Source organism: Pipistrellus kuhlii, unplaced genomic scaffold, assembly GCF_014108245.1.
Source record: "Pipistrellus kuhlii isolate mPipKuh1 unplaced genomic scaffold, mPipKuh1.p scaffold_m20_p_4, whole genome shotgun sequence".
NCBI lineage: Eukaryota > Metazoa > Chordata > Mammalia > Chiroptera > Vespertilionidae > Pipistrellus > Pipistrellus kuhlii.
Window position 1 is genome coordinate 39,407,570 of NW_023425540.1, and position 15,014 is coordinate 39,422,583.

General features: G+C 36.0%; 1 protein-coding gene across 14 annotated transcripts in view; it reads right to left on the reverse strand.

Moving 5' to 3' along the window:
• SSBP2 (single stranded DNA binding protein 2) overlaps nt 1-15,014 on the reverse strand; it is a 202,579-nt gene that overhangs the window by 132,488 nt on the left and 55,077 nt on the right. For all 14 annotated transcript variants that reach the window (XM_036411338.2, XM_036411334.2, XM_036411336.1 and 11 more), the window contains 2 exons: nt 8,586-8,658; nt 268-329 (listed from right to left, as the gene is read on the reverse strand). In XM_036411338.2, coding sequence (XP_036267231.1) covers nt 268-324 — 57 coding nt within the window. In that variant the 5' untranslated portion in view covers nt 325-329; nt 8,586-8,658. The remainder of the gene's footprint in view (nt 1-267; nt 330-8,585; nt 8,659-15,014) is intronic.

Genomic DNA, 15,014 nt, shown 5'->3' on the forward strand with positions numbered 1-15,014 from the left:
ACTGACTAATACAGAATCATACTTACAGTTGGAGATTTCACATACTGGCCCCAATTCCAGCTTGATTCAATAGTAATATCTTTAAGTTAAGTAACACTAATGCTGGTTTTGAGTTAGGTGTTTAATTTTTTTTTTAAATACTATCTTTCAGAAATAATTATAGAAAATGAGAAAGAATAAACGAGAAGCCTGGAATCCCAAACAGCTCTAGTGCAGGCATCCTGAAAAGTATGGCCAATCTGGTAAAAATGTAATAAGGATACTTACCACCACCAAGAATGTAAGAATCCCGGTGGCTCGCCCAGTGTGATGTTTTTTTCCCATCTTATCTAAAAGGAATAAAAGAGACATTACTTTTCAACTAACACTCTCTCCACACCTTTTACAAAGCAGGATTTTTCCATTTAAAATATTAAGATAACATATAAGATTTCAATCAGTTTCATAGTATTCTTTACTCAAGTTTTACAAGTACTCATTTTATGAAATAATTTGTTGACTGCATAGTCTGTGAAAGAAGATGCCACCACTATTTTTTTCTGAATTTGCTCCCCACTGTGCCAGAATTCCAGAAGGTATTTCAGGGTCTTAAGGTACTTCAGCATGTTAAGGCACTTCAAAACCAAAGGTATTACTAACATGAAAATCAGTTATCACCACTAACCCAGAAATTTGCAAGAGATTGGGCTTAATATGTACACACTCTAAATTATGCCTTAAGGATTGAATTTTTGAGTAAGAAGGCATATGTCTTCCCTAAAATAAGAGTTTTTACAAAAATGCTGATATTATCCTTCCAATTGCTTATACTCAGATGAGTCTAAGTCCACTATAATAAAAATTTTAAACTATGGCAATTAACCCCCCCAAAATTAAAAGTCGTAAATATTGTTTACAAAGTAAATTTAGAAATTGGAAAGCAGGGCAGGCATTTATACAGTGTCTTTTCTAAGCACTGGATATCAGTAAACACAAATGGTAAAAATCTTCGCATTCAGAGAGTTCCACTTTAGTTAAGATAGGGGTGTCGAACTCAATCAGAGAAGGGGCCAAAATCTAAAATCCAGCCTAAATCGCGGGCCGAATGGTTTACTGAACAGTCATAAACTGTCATTGTGATGGAAACGCAGCGGAGTGCAGTGATGACAGCGCGGTGTGGGCCACATTGCAAGGCCTGGCGGGACGGATTTGGCCCGCGGGCCTTGTGTTTGACACATGTGAGTTAAGAAGGCAGACCATAAACAAAGAACCCCTCCCCAAAAAAGATTGTACATACTTATATTAGAAGTAGAAGGTGACAAATGTTACAAAAGAAAATAAAGCAGTGAAGGGAGGATAAAGAGAGCAGGAAAACTGTAAGAAGTGGCTTATGATTTTAAAAAGTTGATCCAAACTTAAACACAATCTTATGTATTTGCCTTAGTTTTTTTTTAGTTTAAGTAACTAAAAATTATTTAACAACACTCAATTAACAAAATATGTCCATGGGCCCTTAATATTACTAGGAAGAATACAACTATAATTATACAGCCAAGGATTTCTTTCTACCACCTACGATGGAAGATGTTAAGACTTCTTATAGCAAAGGGATTTTTTAAAAAGTTTTTGAATAGGAACTCAGAAGGGGGCCCTAAATGTAAAAAAAAAAAAAAGAAAGAAAGAAAAATGGGGGGTGGGAATGAGGAAGGAAAAAAAAAAAACTCTCTAAGGAAGAGATGGAAAAACTTAAAAGCAATTAAAATAACTGAAACTGGCTGCATTTATTAGAGTTCTAAAGAATGCAACATGTAAACCGATGGAAATCTTAAAGTAGACAAATAATTTCCTCTCAAAAACACAAAGAAAATTTCTAAAGATTAGAAAAGTATACATGTGATAGCCATTTTTAAAATAGAGCTAAAAGGAGAAACTCTAGGAATTCATGAACTTGAGTTTATAAAGACTAAATAAGAATAAATCAGAATGTGTTATAGTCAATGTACCATATTTTCCGGCGTATAAGACGACACCCTAATTTTACAGTTAAAACATAGGCTTAGGCCTATATTCGCTGTATAAGACTACCCCCCACTTCTGAGGCAACACCAGTTCTTTTTTTAATAGACCGCCTCTCTGAGTCTGGCCAATCTGAGCAGGCTTTTTACTAGAACACAGTGTAGCTTTGGGTACAGAACATGTATAATTTGCATGCATAAAAAGCCTGCTTGGATTGGCTGAGTTAGAGAGGCGGTCTGAGAAGCCTTGCAGTGATTGGTGCGGGATCAAGTTGGAAAATTCGTTTAGTGGCATATCAAGACGTTTTTTGGGATATACTCGGTGTATAAGACGACCCCCCAGTTGACTTTTTTCCGTTTCAAAAGTCATCTTATACACCGGAAAATATGGTAAGCCAGATCCTTTCATTCTCCTAAGTAGTAACCAATAATTTTTATATTTATGCTGCTTTTTATCTGATAATTTCCAATGATCCATAATACATCTCCTTGGTTCATGAAAAAATAAGAAATAGTACTTAATGAGTCTTCTGAGGTGCACAACTCTGATGGACTACTAAAGTTGTAATTTAATCAAAAGCCTGTATCTCATCTTTCACTTTTTTCTGAAATCATTTTTGCACTAGTTGGTGTCTTCTTACAGATGTGCCCCAAACACACTAATATTCCTAATCCCTTGAATTATCCTAATCACTTAAACAACAAGTTTTTCAAAGTAGCATCTTTACATTTCATCTCAGTTCATCTTGACTTTACATATTGTGACTGTACTATCCTCAGTCACAAGGAGAACGTGCAGTGACTTATGGAAGCGTTAAGGTGGCATGACCAGGTCCCAGTGTCACACTGTGCTGGGGGTGGGGCTTAGACTCAGTCTGAGCCCCACTACAACACACCTCCTTCCTGCACTTACACAATGCCCACAGTCAATCACCAGCTTCCTCAGGACATAAAGCACTCAGGAAAATACCTATATGATTTAGGTTTGATACGGTCTTTCATCAGAGGAAGTCTAAAGGGAACGCATTTGTATTTTAAACAGTATTACATCTTACTATTCCTCAGAGAAACTAAAAATGGTTCACATATATCATGTTTTCATCCTCATATGATTCTTCACTATATAGTGAGTGAAGTTCATCTTTCTCACTTTGAATTGCAAAGCTGTGGCAGAAGCAGCCAAAACTTTGGTCCATCATATTAAATTTAACACAAAAGCTATCCTTTTATAGTTAAGGAATAAACAATAAATGCTTTGGGTATTTCCAAAGGAGAGGACTCTACATAGGAATATGTTTCCATAGTGAATGGGTTTCATTTGTTTGTTTGTTTGTTTTTGGTCTCTAAACTAATTAATACTCAAGGTATTACTTTTTTAGAGAAAGCATGAAATTATAGGAACACAGAACCCTGATCTATAGAAAACCCAAGGCACATTCATTGATTGAGTACTGTTTAGAAAAAAACTGAAAAACATTCACCAAAAGTGAATAGAAATCAATTTTGATACATACTACACAACAGTGTGGAATCATTAAAAAGAATAAAATATACCTACATAGAAAAAGGATCATGCTATATTGGTTTTCAAGTTGGAAGTTTGGAAGGTTGGAGAAAAATATATCTAATATAAAATTTTTTCTGTTAAAAAAAGTGTGTGTGTGTGTGTGTGTGTGTGTGTGTGTATATATATATATATATATATATATATATATATATATATATGCATTGGGTGTTTTCATATATAAAAAAATCACACCAAACTTACAACTATGATTTCTAGAAAAGAATAAAAGGCTTTCACTTAAAATTATATTCATCTATATAGTTTAATTTTTTTAGCTAAGATGCATTAATGTGGATGGGGTTGAGGAAATGGCCAGAAAATACCTCTAAATATCAATAGTCATTTTAGAAACAATTCTGCTATTTATAAAGAGGCATTGTCTGTTGTACTGTTTCATGGGATTCGGGCTTATTTAAGTGTTTGAGTGGCAGCTATCAATTTCTCTCAAATTCCAGCCTCAAAGTATGCTAGGGCTTTTTTATCTTTTATTTAATCATTCACTTCTCTTCCTTCCATATTTGCCCAGCTAAAAGTTGTATTCTCCTATAACTTGTAGGTAAATCTCTAAGCCCATTCCCACTGCTATATTTTGATTTGAAGGTCTCATCTCCGATTAAGCTATGTCTGTATCATATGATCTAGTCTTTTTAGCATTTCTATATAAATGCAAAACCAAACACTGAATCATCTGGGTGGAAGAAAGACATGCCATGTGCTTTATAAATAATAATTACAAATTACAAATGTATATACTATCTAATATAGCAATTCTTCTTCTAGTAATTTGTCCTATATATATATATATGGTCATTTGTGTAAATACATGCACACAAACTCACACACACACTGTCTGTAATTGCAAAAAACTGGAAATAACCTAAATGTTCATAAGTAGAGGGCTGGTGAAATACATCATGGCATATTTCATAGAATAATATCCTATAACCACAAAAAGACAATTATGAAGTTTCACAAACCAACATAAAATGACTGAAATCTAACAAGTGAAACAAAAATCAAAGCACAGAATAGTGTTTGAAATAAACTAACATTCATGTAAAATAAGAAAAAAAAATGATAAACATACAGGCACACTCACATGAGCACACACACACACACATCTTCTTAACTTCTCATCATTATTTGCTTTCAGTCACTCACTGAGTACCTCTCAGCCCCACACCCACCCTTCTCTACTCCATTCTACACTGGTGCTAGGATTCTAAAAATGACATTTCCTGGGTTTCTTGCCAGCTGGTTTCCTGTTAGGTTCTGCCATCAGGAGACACTTGCAGGGGATCAAAAGGCAGGAGGAAGAAGAGAAGCTTCCTGCCTCCGGCCCCCCAAATGAAGCGGTTGCTGGCTGTAGCAGCAGCAGCAGCAGCAGCGGCAGCCGGGTGGGCCCTTCTGGAGGTCAGCAGCACCTTTCTGGCGGTTCTGGTCTTGTCAGTGTGGGACCTCTTAGGTTTTATTAAGAGGTCCCAGTCATTTTATGTTGGTTTGTGAAACTTCATCTAGACCCCTTCCAACATCATCGCCAACTGCACAGCAGCAGGTTTGAAACACACAGGACCCAAATTCTCAGAATATTCCTAAGTCCTTTCATATTTTTTAAAACAAAAAAAAATCAATACCATAAAAGAATAAAGCTAGTTCCTGTGTTAAGAGCTTGTATACCTATGTATACATTTGTTCCTGGACAAAATTCCTGAGACTTAATTTAGATATACCCTGCTGTTCCCACCAATTTTCTAAAAGCTTCCATGTATAGAAGTATGGGTGCATCTATACTCTAAACTAAATGTGTAAAAAAAAAATTTTTTTTTGTATTTTAATTCAAAAAATTAAAATAGATATTTAACAGGAAGAAAAATCTGTCTCTACTCTGAAGCTAGTAGTCCAAAACTGTGCTGTTTAATGATCCTCGGTGACCATGATGTAGCTTTTTAAATTTCAAATTAAGTTAACTGACTATTCCTCAATTGCAGTAGCCACTTTTCAAATGCTCAATAGTCACGTGTGGCTAGTAGAAAACTTACTAGACAGCACAGATTAGAGACCATTTCCATAATCACATAAATTTGTATTATTGAATAGTTCTGTTTTACTTTAGAAGGAAGTAAAAGTCATCTTAAAGAGAAGTTATCTTTTATTGAAAAAGCTCCTTGATAAATTCTTTCAATTTTTGTTTTTATTTTTTGACCTAGAGAGGCAGAAGCTCCCTAGGAATGGTTTGAAAGTAGAGAATAAATAGTTATATTCTACATAATAAAATAACAAGAATTTAGGAGATTGCTAATTTTCTCTCAGGAAGAAGTTGGGGAGGGGGCTGTGGGAAGATTGAGGAAAGGAGAAAATGGGAGAAGTTTTAAAGAGCCAACAAGATGGAAGGCAAACAGAGCCCTCAGACAAGAGCTAGTGAGAAAGTCCCAGTGACAAAGAGACCAAAGAACTTAAGGATAATTATGTCTAATATTTTAGTTAATGTTGCTGTCTGTATTATACAATGATTAATATTCAATTTTCTTCCAACCTTCAGTAAGAATCTTTTATACACAAAAGCAATGAATTAGTGGAGCTTTGAGGCTGTAAGGAAATAGAAAACTTCAGGCAAAGAAAAAGTACCAGCCATGAGAAGGAGAAGCAATGGGGAAGTAATACTTAGTAGGAGCAAGAAATTATAGCAAGAGAACTCAAAGCCCCTCCCCTGGCAAGGCCCCAAAACATTAGAGAGGACTTGAGAGAACCCATAATAGTAGTGATTAGAGCTGGAGCCATGTTGATGGAAGAAGTAACCTAGGAAGGTAGGAGGAATGTGGGCTGTCCAAATGACAAGACACTTGGACCACACACACACACACACACACACACACACACACACACATACACACACACACACAAAATAGAAAAGAATTGGCCAAAAACTTAAGAAATAACACCGTGAAAACTTAGTATATGGTAGGCCTTTCTAAGCACTTTATATGGGTATACTAACTCATTAAACCTAAGCACAACTTTTAAACTGCTATTATGATTATCTTTTTTAAAATATAGTTCTTTGATTTTAGAGAGGAAGGGAGAGGGAGAGATAGAAACATCAATGATGAGAGAGAATCATCGATCAGCTGCCTCCTGCACTCCCTACAATCCAGGCATGTGCCCCGACCGGGAATTGAACTATGACCTTCCATTTTGTAGATAGACATTCAACCACTAAGACATTCTGGCTGGGCTCAAAGCCTTCTAATTAATAATTTAATAAGTTAAGACATACTAAACTTCTGTTTTGATTTGAATTAACTTTGAAATCAAAGTTTTATTACAATGAGTGTATTCCATTTATGGTAAAACAGCTAACTTATATGCTGTGAGCAAACTTCTCAAATTCCTTAATTGCAAAGAGGCCCTAATAGTTCATATTTACTAATTAATTAGATACAAGATTGTAGGGCTGTGAATGTTTGTTTGCTTTTGCGTTTGTTTGGAAAACAAGTGAATCTCAAGAAGACTGCACCTCAGATGGGGCACTCTAAAGGAGGTGCCTGTGTGTCCTGGATCTGGTGGTGGACAAACTGTGAGATCACTAGAGACAACATCATTTTGAGCAGCACTGTCACACAGAAATATAAACATGAACCACAAATGGGAGCTGTATGTGTGATTTTAAATTTTCTACTAACCATATTAAAAAAGAAGGGTAAAATAAACTATAATAACAAATTTTTTTTATTTTACCCGATATATCCAAAATATTACCATTTCAGTGTATGATCAAAATTTTTTAATTATTGATATTTTATTTTATTTTGTTCACACTTATGCACTTCTTAATTGGATTAGTCCTATTTCAAGAGATCAAAAAGGCATATATGGCTAGTGGCTACCATGCTAGACAGTGCAGATACTAGGGGAAGCTGGAGGCTTGACACTGACATAGACCTAGGATTGAATTCTAGCTCCACAACACACTACGCTGTGTGCCCATGAGCCAGTTATATAAACACTTTAGACCCTGTTTGTTCTCACAAGTAAAACAGGAATAATATAATTCACTGTGAAAATTTCTTATAAGAATCAGAGATAATATATTTAAAGTGCCTTACACATAATAAGAAATTAAATAAAATACTCAACCTCATCCTATATAATAGAGAGGTAATATGCAAATAGACTATCAAGCCCTCACAAGAGGGCTGCCTATGAACAGGCTGGCAGGGGGGGTTAATGAGAGATGACCAAATGACTAAATGACTTAACAGCAGGCTGTGTGGGGCAACCAGGCCAGCAGGGAGGAGGGGAGGGAAGGAGGAGCATGAGGGGTGACCAGGCTGGCAGGGGCAATTAGGCAGGCAGGCAGGTGAGCGATTAGTGGCCTGTGGATCGGGCCTAAACCAGCAGTCAGACATCCCTCAAGGGGTCTCAGATTGGAGAGGATGCAGGCTGGGCTGAGGGAATCACCCTCCATGCACAAATTTCGTGCACCAGGCCTCTAGTCATTATATAAATTGAAAAGAAAAAGAACCATTGCAAGAAAACTCAAATTCAATGTTTAAAAAAATGTGGAGAGACATAGAAAGCGAAACAAGAACTTGAAATAATATTATTAAATGTTTTCTAGCTGAAATCCATACAAAATTAAAACAAAACAAAAAACATATTTTTAAAATTGTGAATAATGCCAGAATAAAATATTGCTAGAACTAGAGACAGGGTGGTGTTTGCTTTTTTTTTTTTTTTTTTAAGCAAATTTGCTTTTTTGATTATTTTTGCCAAGGCCAACATTAGTTTCCATTTATAAGGTAGAAAATGGCTGGACAATTGAATAGGTTATTGGTATGGAAATGGCATTTGGGGATACTAAAATTGTTAACAGATAATCTACAAAGATTACATTACCCATACTGATAACTGCATACTCAGTATATAATATATAAGGATTAATTTCTTTCAAATAACAGTTACAGTGCATTTTTCAATTGTTTACATAAGTTATAAAAATACAGTGCAGAAAACATAAAACATACCTCTGATAAAAATGTTTGGGCCGATTTCTGAGCTCCTACATGGAGCAGATATTCATATACGTAGAGTGCTAACCTGGAAAACGAATAAAATATTTATTAAAAAGAGGGATATTTAAAATTAATTCTTTAAGTAATTACACACCTTTATATTACAAAATATTTTACACCTTTAATAGTGACACAAATCTTCCCATAGCCTTTCAGTGGGAGTTTAGACATTATATGTTCAGAAAGAACTTAAACTAATTAAAGTAGCACACAAAGAAAAAGATAAATACATCTTTTCTTGGCAAGAAATGTCTAAATATAAATTTGTGTAATTTGTGTCCTGTATCATCTCACCATAACCTCATCCCCTTTGTTATATCTTATATAATTAATAATTTATAACCAAACATTAATGATCATTATAACTTATTTTAAGATATAGTTATAATCTTTCATTTGTAAAATAAATGAATTAACTCATTGAACCTTTCCAACAACTTTATGTCCTTTCAATTTTTTGTTGTGTGTAACGTAAACTTCAGCTATTTGCACATCCATATGCCAAAACAGGTGTTGAATGTCCATCTTAATACCTGTTCTGCAACCTTTCCTTATTCTTTAGTTTTGATTTTAAGCCAGTAATATTTTACTTTATAATGAACAGCAAACTACAGTTTTAAGTAAACTTTAAAGGTATCAGATCATATTAAGTATTTGGGTGCTATTGTTTAAAAGTTAACCCAAAATTACATATAAATTTATCACTCAAGTACAGAATATTAAGTATGCAGTATATACAGTGCTCTCATTATCTTGTGGATTCAGAATTTTTAAGTTACACCATGTGGCTCAATTTCAGTTGAGCTGTTAACAAAATATTATTCATAAACCCAAATTAGTCTGAGGCAGTATTTCTAATGATATTTTGGACCAGTGCCCAGATAGCTCACAACAGTTCCGTTTCTGCTACACCATATTTACCAATATTGAGCCAGGCTTACAGTAAACAAAACAATGTAACAAGGACCACAATTCTGTACAGCAACACCACTTCTCGTGCCAAGTGAATTTTGATTGTTACAGATTGACAGCACGTGCAGAAATGACTATTTTCTTCATTATCATCAAAAACACTTCCTGTATTTGTCATAAAAAGAGAAACCCTGTGCAAATCTAGTTGCTCTGTCCATTGATTCTTTCCCCATTCCAAAACTGCCAAACACTCAAAATGAGAATTATACTAAGCAGCATAAGAGAGTAGACATCTGTTGAGATTACTCTTAGATGAAAAGCAGGTTATTGACAGCAGATATGTATCTAATTGACTGGTAGAAACATCTCCTAACTTCAAGTTAAATTTCATTTCCTATGAAATTTGCTTCTCAACTCTTTCTCTGCCCTAGCACATGTGAGGACTGTGCCATGCTCCTTTTTGGTAGCAGTATCTCCCTATGGAGGTGTGGCTCATCCCCAGAGTATTTCATATGGGATACAAAAATTGGAATATTCCTGTAGTTTCAAACAAACAAACAAACACATCCTAGTGGTGATTCTTAAGCACACATATCCCACACACCCTGTCCCTCCATTAATCACTCCCAACCATATAGCATGAGTCATTGACCATGATGGTCAATTTCATCTCGAAAAGCATATTATTTGGGATTTTTCCCCATAGAAACTGTGAGGCCTCATAATTGCCTGCGAGTGTCAGTATCACCCTCCTGCCTACCTAAGAAGAAACAGAGCCTCCGGTGATTCCTTGTGGCTTATAAAATCTTGGACCTAGAGCCAAACCAGTGGTGCAGACTAGACCAGGTCTCCAGGCCTCACTCCAAGTCTGAACAACAAGGATGCTCCCCCAGCCTGAAGAAGCTGGAAGTGAGAGGCAGAGAGTGAAGCGGAGGCACCGTGGTGGGCCTGCAGAGAAGAAAACAGCCAAAGCCAGAGCATACTTGTTGCTGTGTCCTCGCAATACACATCTTTCCTTAAAGGTAAGCAAATCTTCCTTGTAATATCTTCTTTGTACTATTCAACTGACTCATTGTTTCTTCTGTGTCCCACCACCCCCTCCCTCCACCCCAGTTAATTAGGTAACAGAAAGGATATTGCTTTACTAGTAGAATTAAAAGTAATAATCTCCACTCTTTTCTCTATGAGTCTAGGACAGTGATTCTAAAAAATGTATTGGGCCGAAACCGGTTTGGCTCAGTGGATAGAACGTCGGCCTGTGGACTGAAAGGTCCCAGGTTCAATTCCGGTCAAGGGCATGTACATTGGTTGTGGGCACATCCCCAGTAGGGGGTGTGCAGGAGGCAGCTGATCAATGATTCTCTCTCATCAATGTTTCTAATTCTCTGTCCTACTCTCTTTCTCTCTGTAAAAAATCAATAAAAATATTTAAAATAATAAAATTTAAAAAAAATTAAATGTATTGGTAGGACACAGAATCACTGGGAAAAGGGGGTTTCAAACTATATAACTGGATATTCTGAAGCATCTTCCAAAGGGTGTAGCTGTTCCCCTAACCTTAGAATCTATAGCAGCACATAGTAACCAACAGGGTGAAGAAGTGGGACAGGACTGAGGAAATCCATCTAGAATGCCACCTCATATGCCCATGTTCTGCAACCTCCCTTGAACAAAACTGATGTTTTCCAAGCAGTCAGGACCTGTGCTCCAGAGAGAGTCTGCATGAGTGAACAATTAATTGAACTCGACTGCCACTATGACTCCTTACTATATCACCAGGAAACTGACAATATTTTAACAATCGCCTCTGTGCATAGGAGTCTCCAAATCTCTTTAGCCCTACTCTCTCTACCAAGCTCCAAATCTGCTTTTCCAAACCACTGTTCGAAGTATCTAACAAGATATTTCTCTCTTAAATTGAGTGTACATAGTTAAATTTGCCTTCTTTATCTGTGTACAGTACCTGTGCTCACCTTGAATGAGACACAATCTGGGTCTGTTTCTCCATTTGTAAAATGGGAAGAATATTACTTGAGTATTGTTGAAACTACTAGCACAATAAATAGTAACAACTATTATTATAATTTCAGCTAATTCCCCCACATCCAGTAATATATTACCAAATCATAGACTGGATTCTAATGCCACAATCTCTCCCACATTGGTCATTCCTTTCTATTCCCATTTCCTGCTCCTGAGGAGCCACTGAGAGCCACAGCAACGACGGAGGAATATTTGCTCAGCTTCAGATACAGACGCTGCATATTTCCCATTGGCTCCCAACAACAGAGGCACTAGGACCAAAAACAAGAATCTCCAGAAGGTTCAGGGGGACAGGGGGGCAGGGAAGTCTTGCAATAAAAGATACTGTTTGAACAAAAATGATTCCAAGGGAGTGGGGAGACACTTGTCCATCCATGAGGTAAATAAATCATAGCATTGTCCCTCACTTAGTGACATGAGATCACCAAACACAAGAAGACAACATTTTATTTAGATCCAATTTCTACTGAACAGTAAAAATTTAAAGATAAATATCACAAATACAAATATTTAAACTATGTATACTTTTAAGTAACATTTCTTTTTTGGCATCCTTTAAGAAATTTAAGGGGCAAACGTGTGTACCTCCTTCAGAAGCCTGGGGGCAGCTCTGATCACAGCACTTATTATCAATCATAAAGGTAGCCCTGTGTCTCCAGTAAATGATTAAACTTTGCCATGCACACTACTTAAAAATCTAAGATATTTAGCTAGAAAAGAATTAAACCTCTTATATGTTACCTGCAAACTCTTTTCCCCAACAAACTTTTTTGTTGTTGTTGGACTTAATTTTGGTCAGGGTTTTCAAAATTTTTTGGGGGGGTGGGTTTGGTGTTGAGGGAGAGACATTTAGACATTTTGTATATATAAATATAGAAATAACTAATATAAAAAAATTCTAAGCCCTGATAGATAAATATGCAGAGACGATAACAAACATCATAACTAATTTTGAAATGTGGAAAATGTTAAACATAACTAGGAATCAAAAGAATATATATTAAAGCAGCCATGTGATTTAAATTCTCACCTTAATACACAATATGTAAGGAAATGGATATGTTGATTGCAATAAATTAGTATATAATTCTTTTTAAAAAAACAATTTGGCAATAACTTATACATCAATAACTTTTTAAAATATTTTTATTGATTTCAGAGAGGAAGAGAGGAAAGAGAGATAGAAATATCAATGATAAGGAAGAGTCATTGATCATCTGCCTCCAAGGTGCCCCCCACTGGGATCAAGCCCACAACCTGTACATGCCCTTGACTGGAATCGAACCTGGGCACCCTTCAGTCCACAGGCTGATACTCCATCCTCTAAGCCAAACCAGTGTATTAGATATCAGCCTGTGGACTGATGTTGGATTTGCCAACATTTGAAGTTCCACCCCCAGTCAGAATACATACAAGAAGCAACCAATATGCCCAGCTAGCATGGCTCAGTGGTTAAGCACTGATCTATGAACCAGGAGATCGCAGTTCAATTCCCAGTTAGAGCACATCCACAGGTTGTGGGTTTGATCCCCAGGGTAGGGCATGTAGGAGGCAGCTAATCAATGATTCTCTCTCATCATTGACATTTCTCTCTCTTTTTCCCTCTTCCTTCCTCTCTGAAATCAATAAAAATATATTTAAAAAGAAAGAAAAAGGATTCCCAGGGTAGGGCATGTAGGAGGCAGCCAATCAATGATTCTCTCTCATCATTGACATTTCTCTCTCTTTTTCCCTCTTCCTTCCTCTCTGAAATCAATAAAAATATATTTTAAAAAGAAAGAAAAAGGATTCCCAGGGTAGGGCATGTAGGAGGCAGCCAATCAATGATTCTCTCTCATCATTGACATTTCTCTCTCTTTTTCCCTCTTCCTTCCTCTCTGAAATCAATAAAAATATATTTTAAAAAGAAAGTAAAAGGATTCAAATAAACATAAAACCCCCCAACTAATGAATCACCATTTGTAATTTTAAAACTCTGTTTGTTAATTCACTATATGTGCAAAAGTGCAGGGAAGACAGGGTAGGATAACTTCAAAACCTGCTGTTCCTAATTTCTCTTGAAATTGAACTACTCTAATGCACCTATTTCTCTTGTTTATTTCTGTATCTACAGCACCTAAAATAGTAAGTACTCAATACATATTTTTTAATAAATGAGATAAAGCACAAAGCACTTATAAATCCTTTGGTGTCATCCAATCAAGGCATCGAAAGAAGAAGTATAAGATATCCCTTTAGATAACCTATTTAAGCATTAGCATCCTCTCAGTATCCTTAAGATTCAGCATCTTATAAAAAAAAACACTATACTGTTTAACATGCATGCTACCAAAAACAATTCCTTCACACTGATTCTTAACCCCTATATATAAAGGGTGATTAAAAAAAAAATAACCTAGTCCATTTAGTTGCAGATGATATATTTTTGCTGTTTTAATTATTTTTAACAAAACAAATTCTCAAAAGATTATAAATAAATATGCAGATACAATAACAAACATCATAACTAATTTTGAAGTTTCTTTTTATTTCCTTGCAAGGTGAGTGAATAGACAATAAAAAGATGGTAGAGGGCTAGAAGAGGGGTCTTTTAAAAACTCTGTATAGCTGCTGCGATTTAGCACTGGTGAGTAGCTTGTATCCAAAATCCCCGCCCCGCCCCAACCCTTGCATCATCTGTCCTTAAATCCCAATATCAGTGACCAGAGAAGCCTCAGGTCTTTAGAGTCCTGTTGGATCCTAAAAAAAAAACCTGTTTATTCCTGAGATAGTCACTGTATAATTCCAGTGTTGCCCAATGACACGTCAGTATCCAAATTCGACTCCTCAGTTATAAAATGCCAATAGTTTGCTGGGTCACAGCTAGCTAACAAGTAGCAAAGAGCACCTGGCAGCCACCGAGTGGCCGCTCCTGGGACTATCAGTAGTTATTAGTAGTGAAACTAGATCAGTCTGATCAAATTTTCAGCAGAGCGCACAACCTAGTGCTAAAGAGGGGTGAAAATTAGAAACCTGTTTCTAACGTGGTCTTTTTGAAGTTCTTTTTCATGAACAGTGAAGTTAAAAACCAAATTAACAGTATAAAATGTGTCTGTGCAACCATTAGATACTAATACCCAGGCTTTGTTTTGAGCACACTTGAAACATTCATTTTTTTTTGTATAGTCTCAACACCAGTTTGAGAGAAATAGATACCTGAAAAGTATACAAATAGTGTAGATACTAAACCCTTAAATGTTCGAGGGCAGGGATAATTGCATCAGATAAGACAGGGATAAGAAGAAAAACTTTTTAACAATTCCATGAGTAGTGGGTCATAGAAATACTATTTGGCTGGTGTTGCATTGAGGTCCTTATTATAGATAAGTTATGCTAAGAGTATGAATTTGGAATGAAATGATTTGGTATGCTTAGAAAAAAAAACAT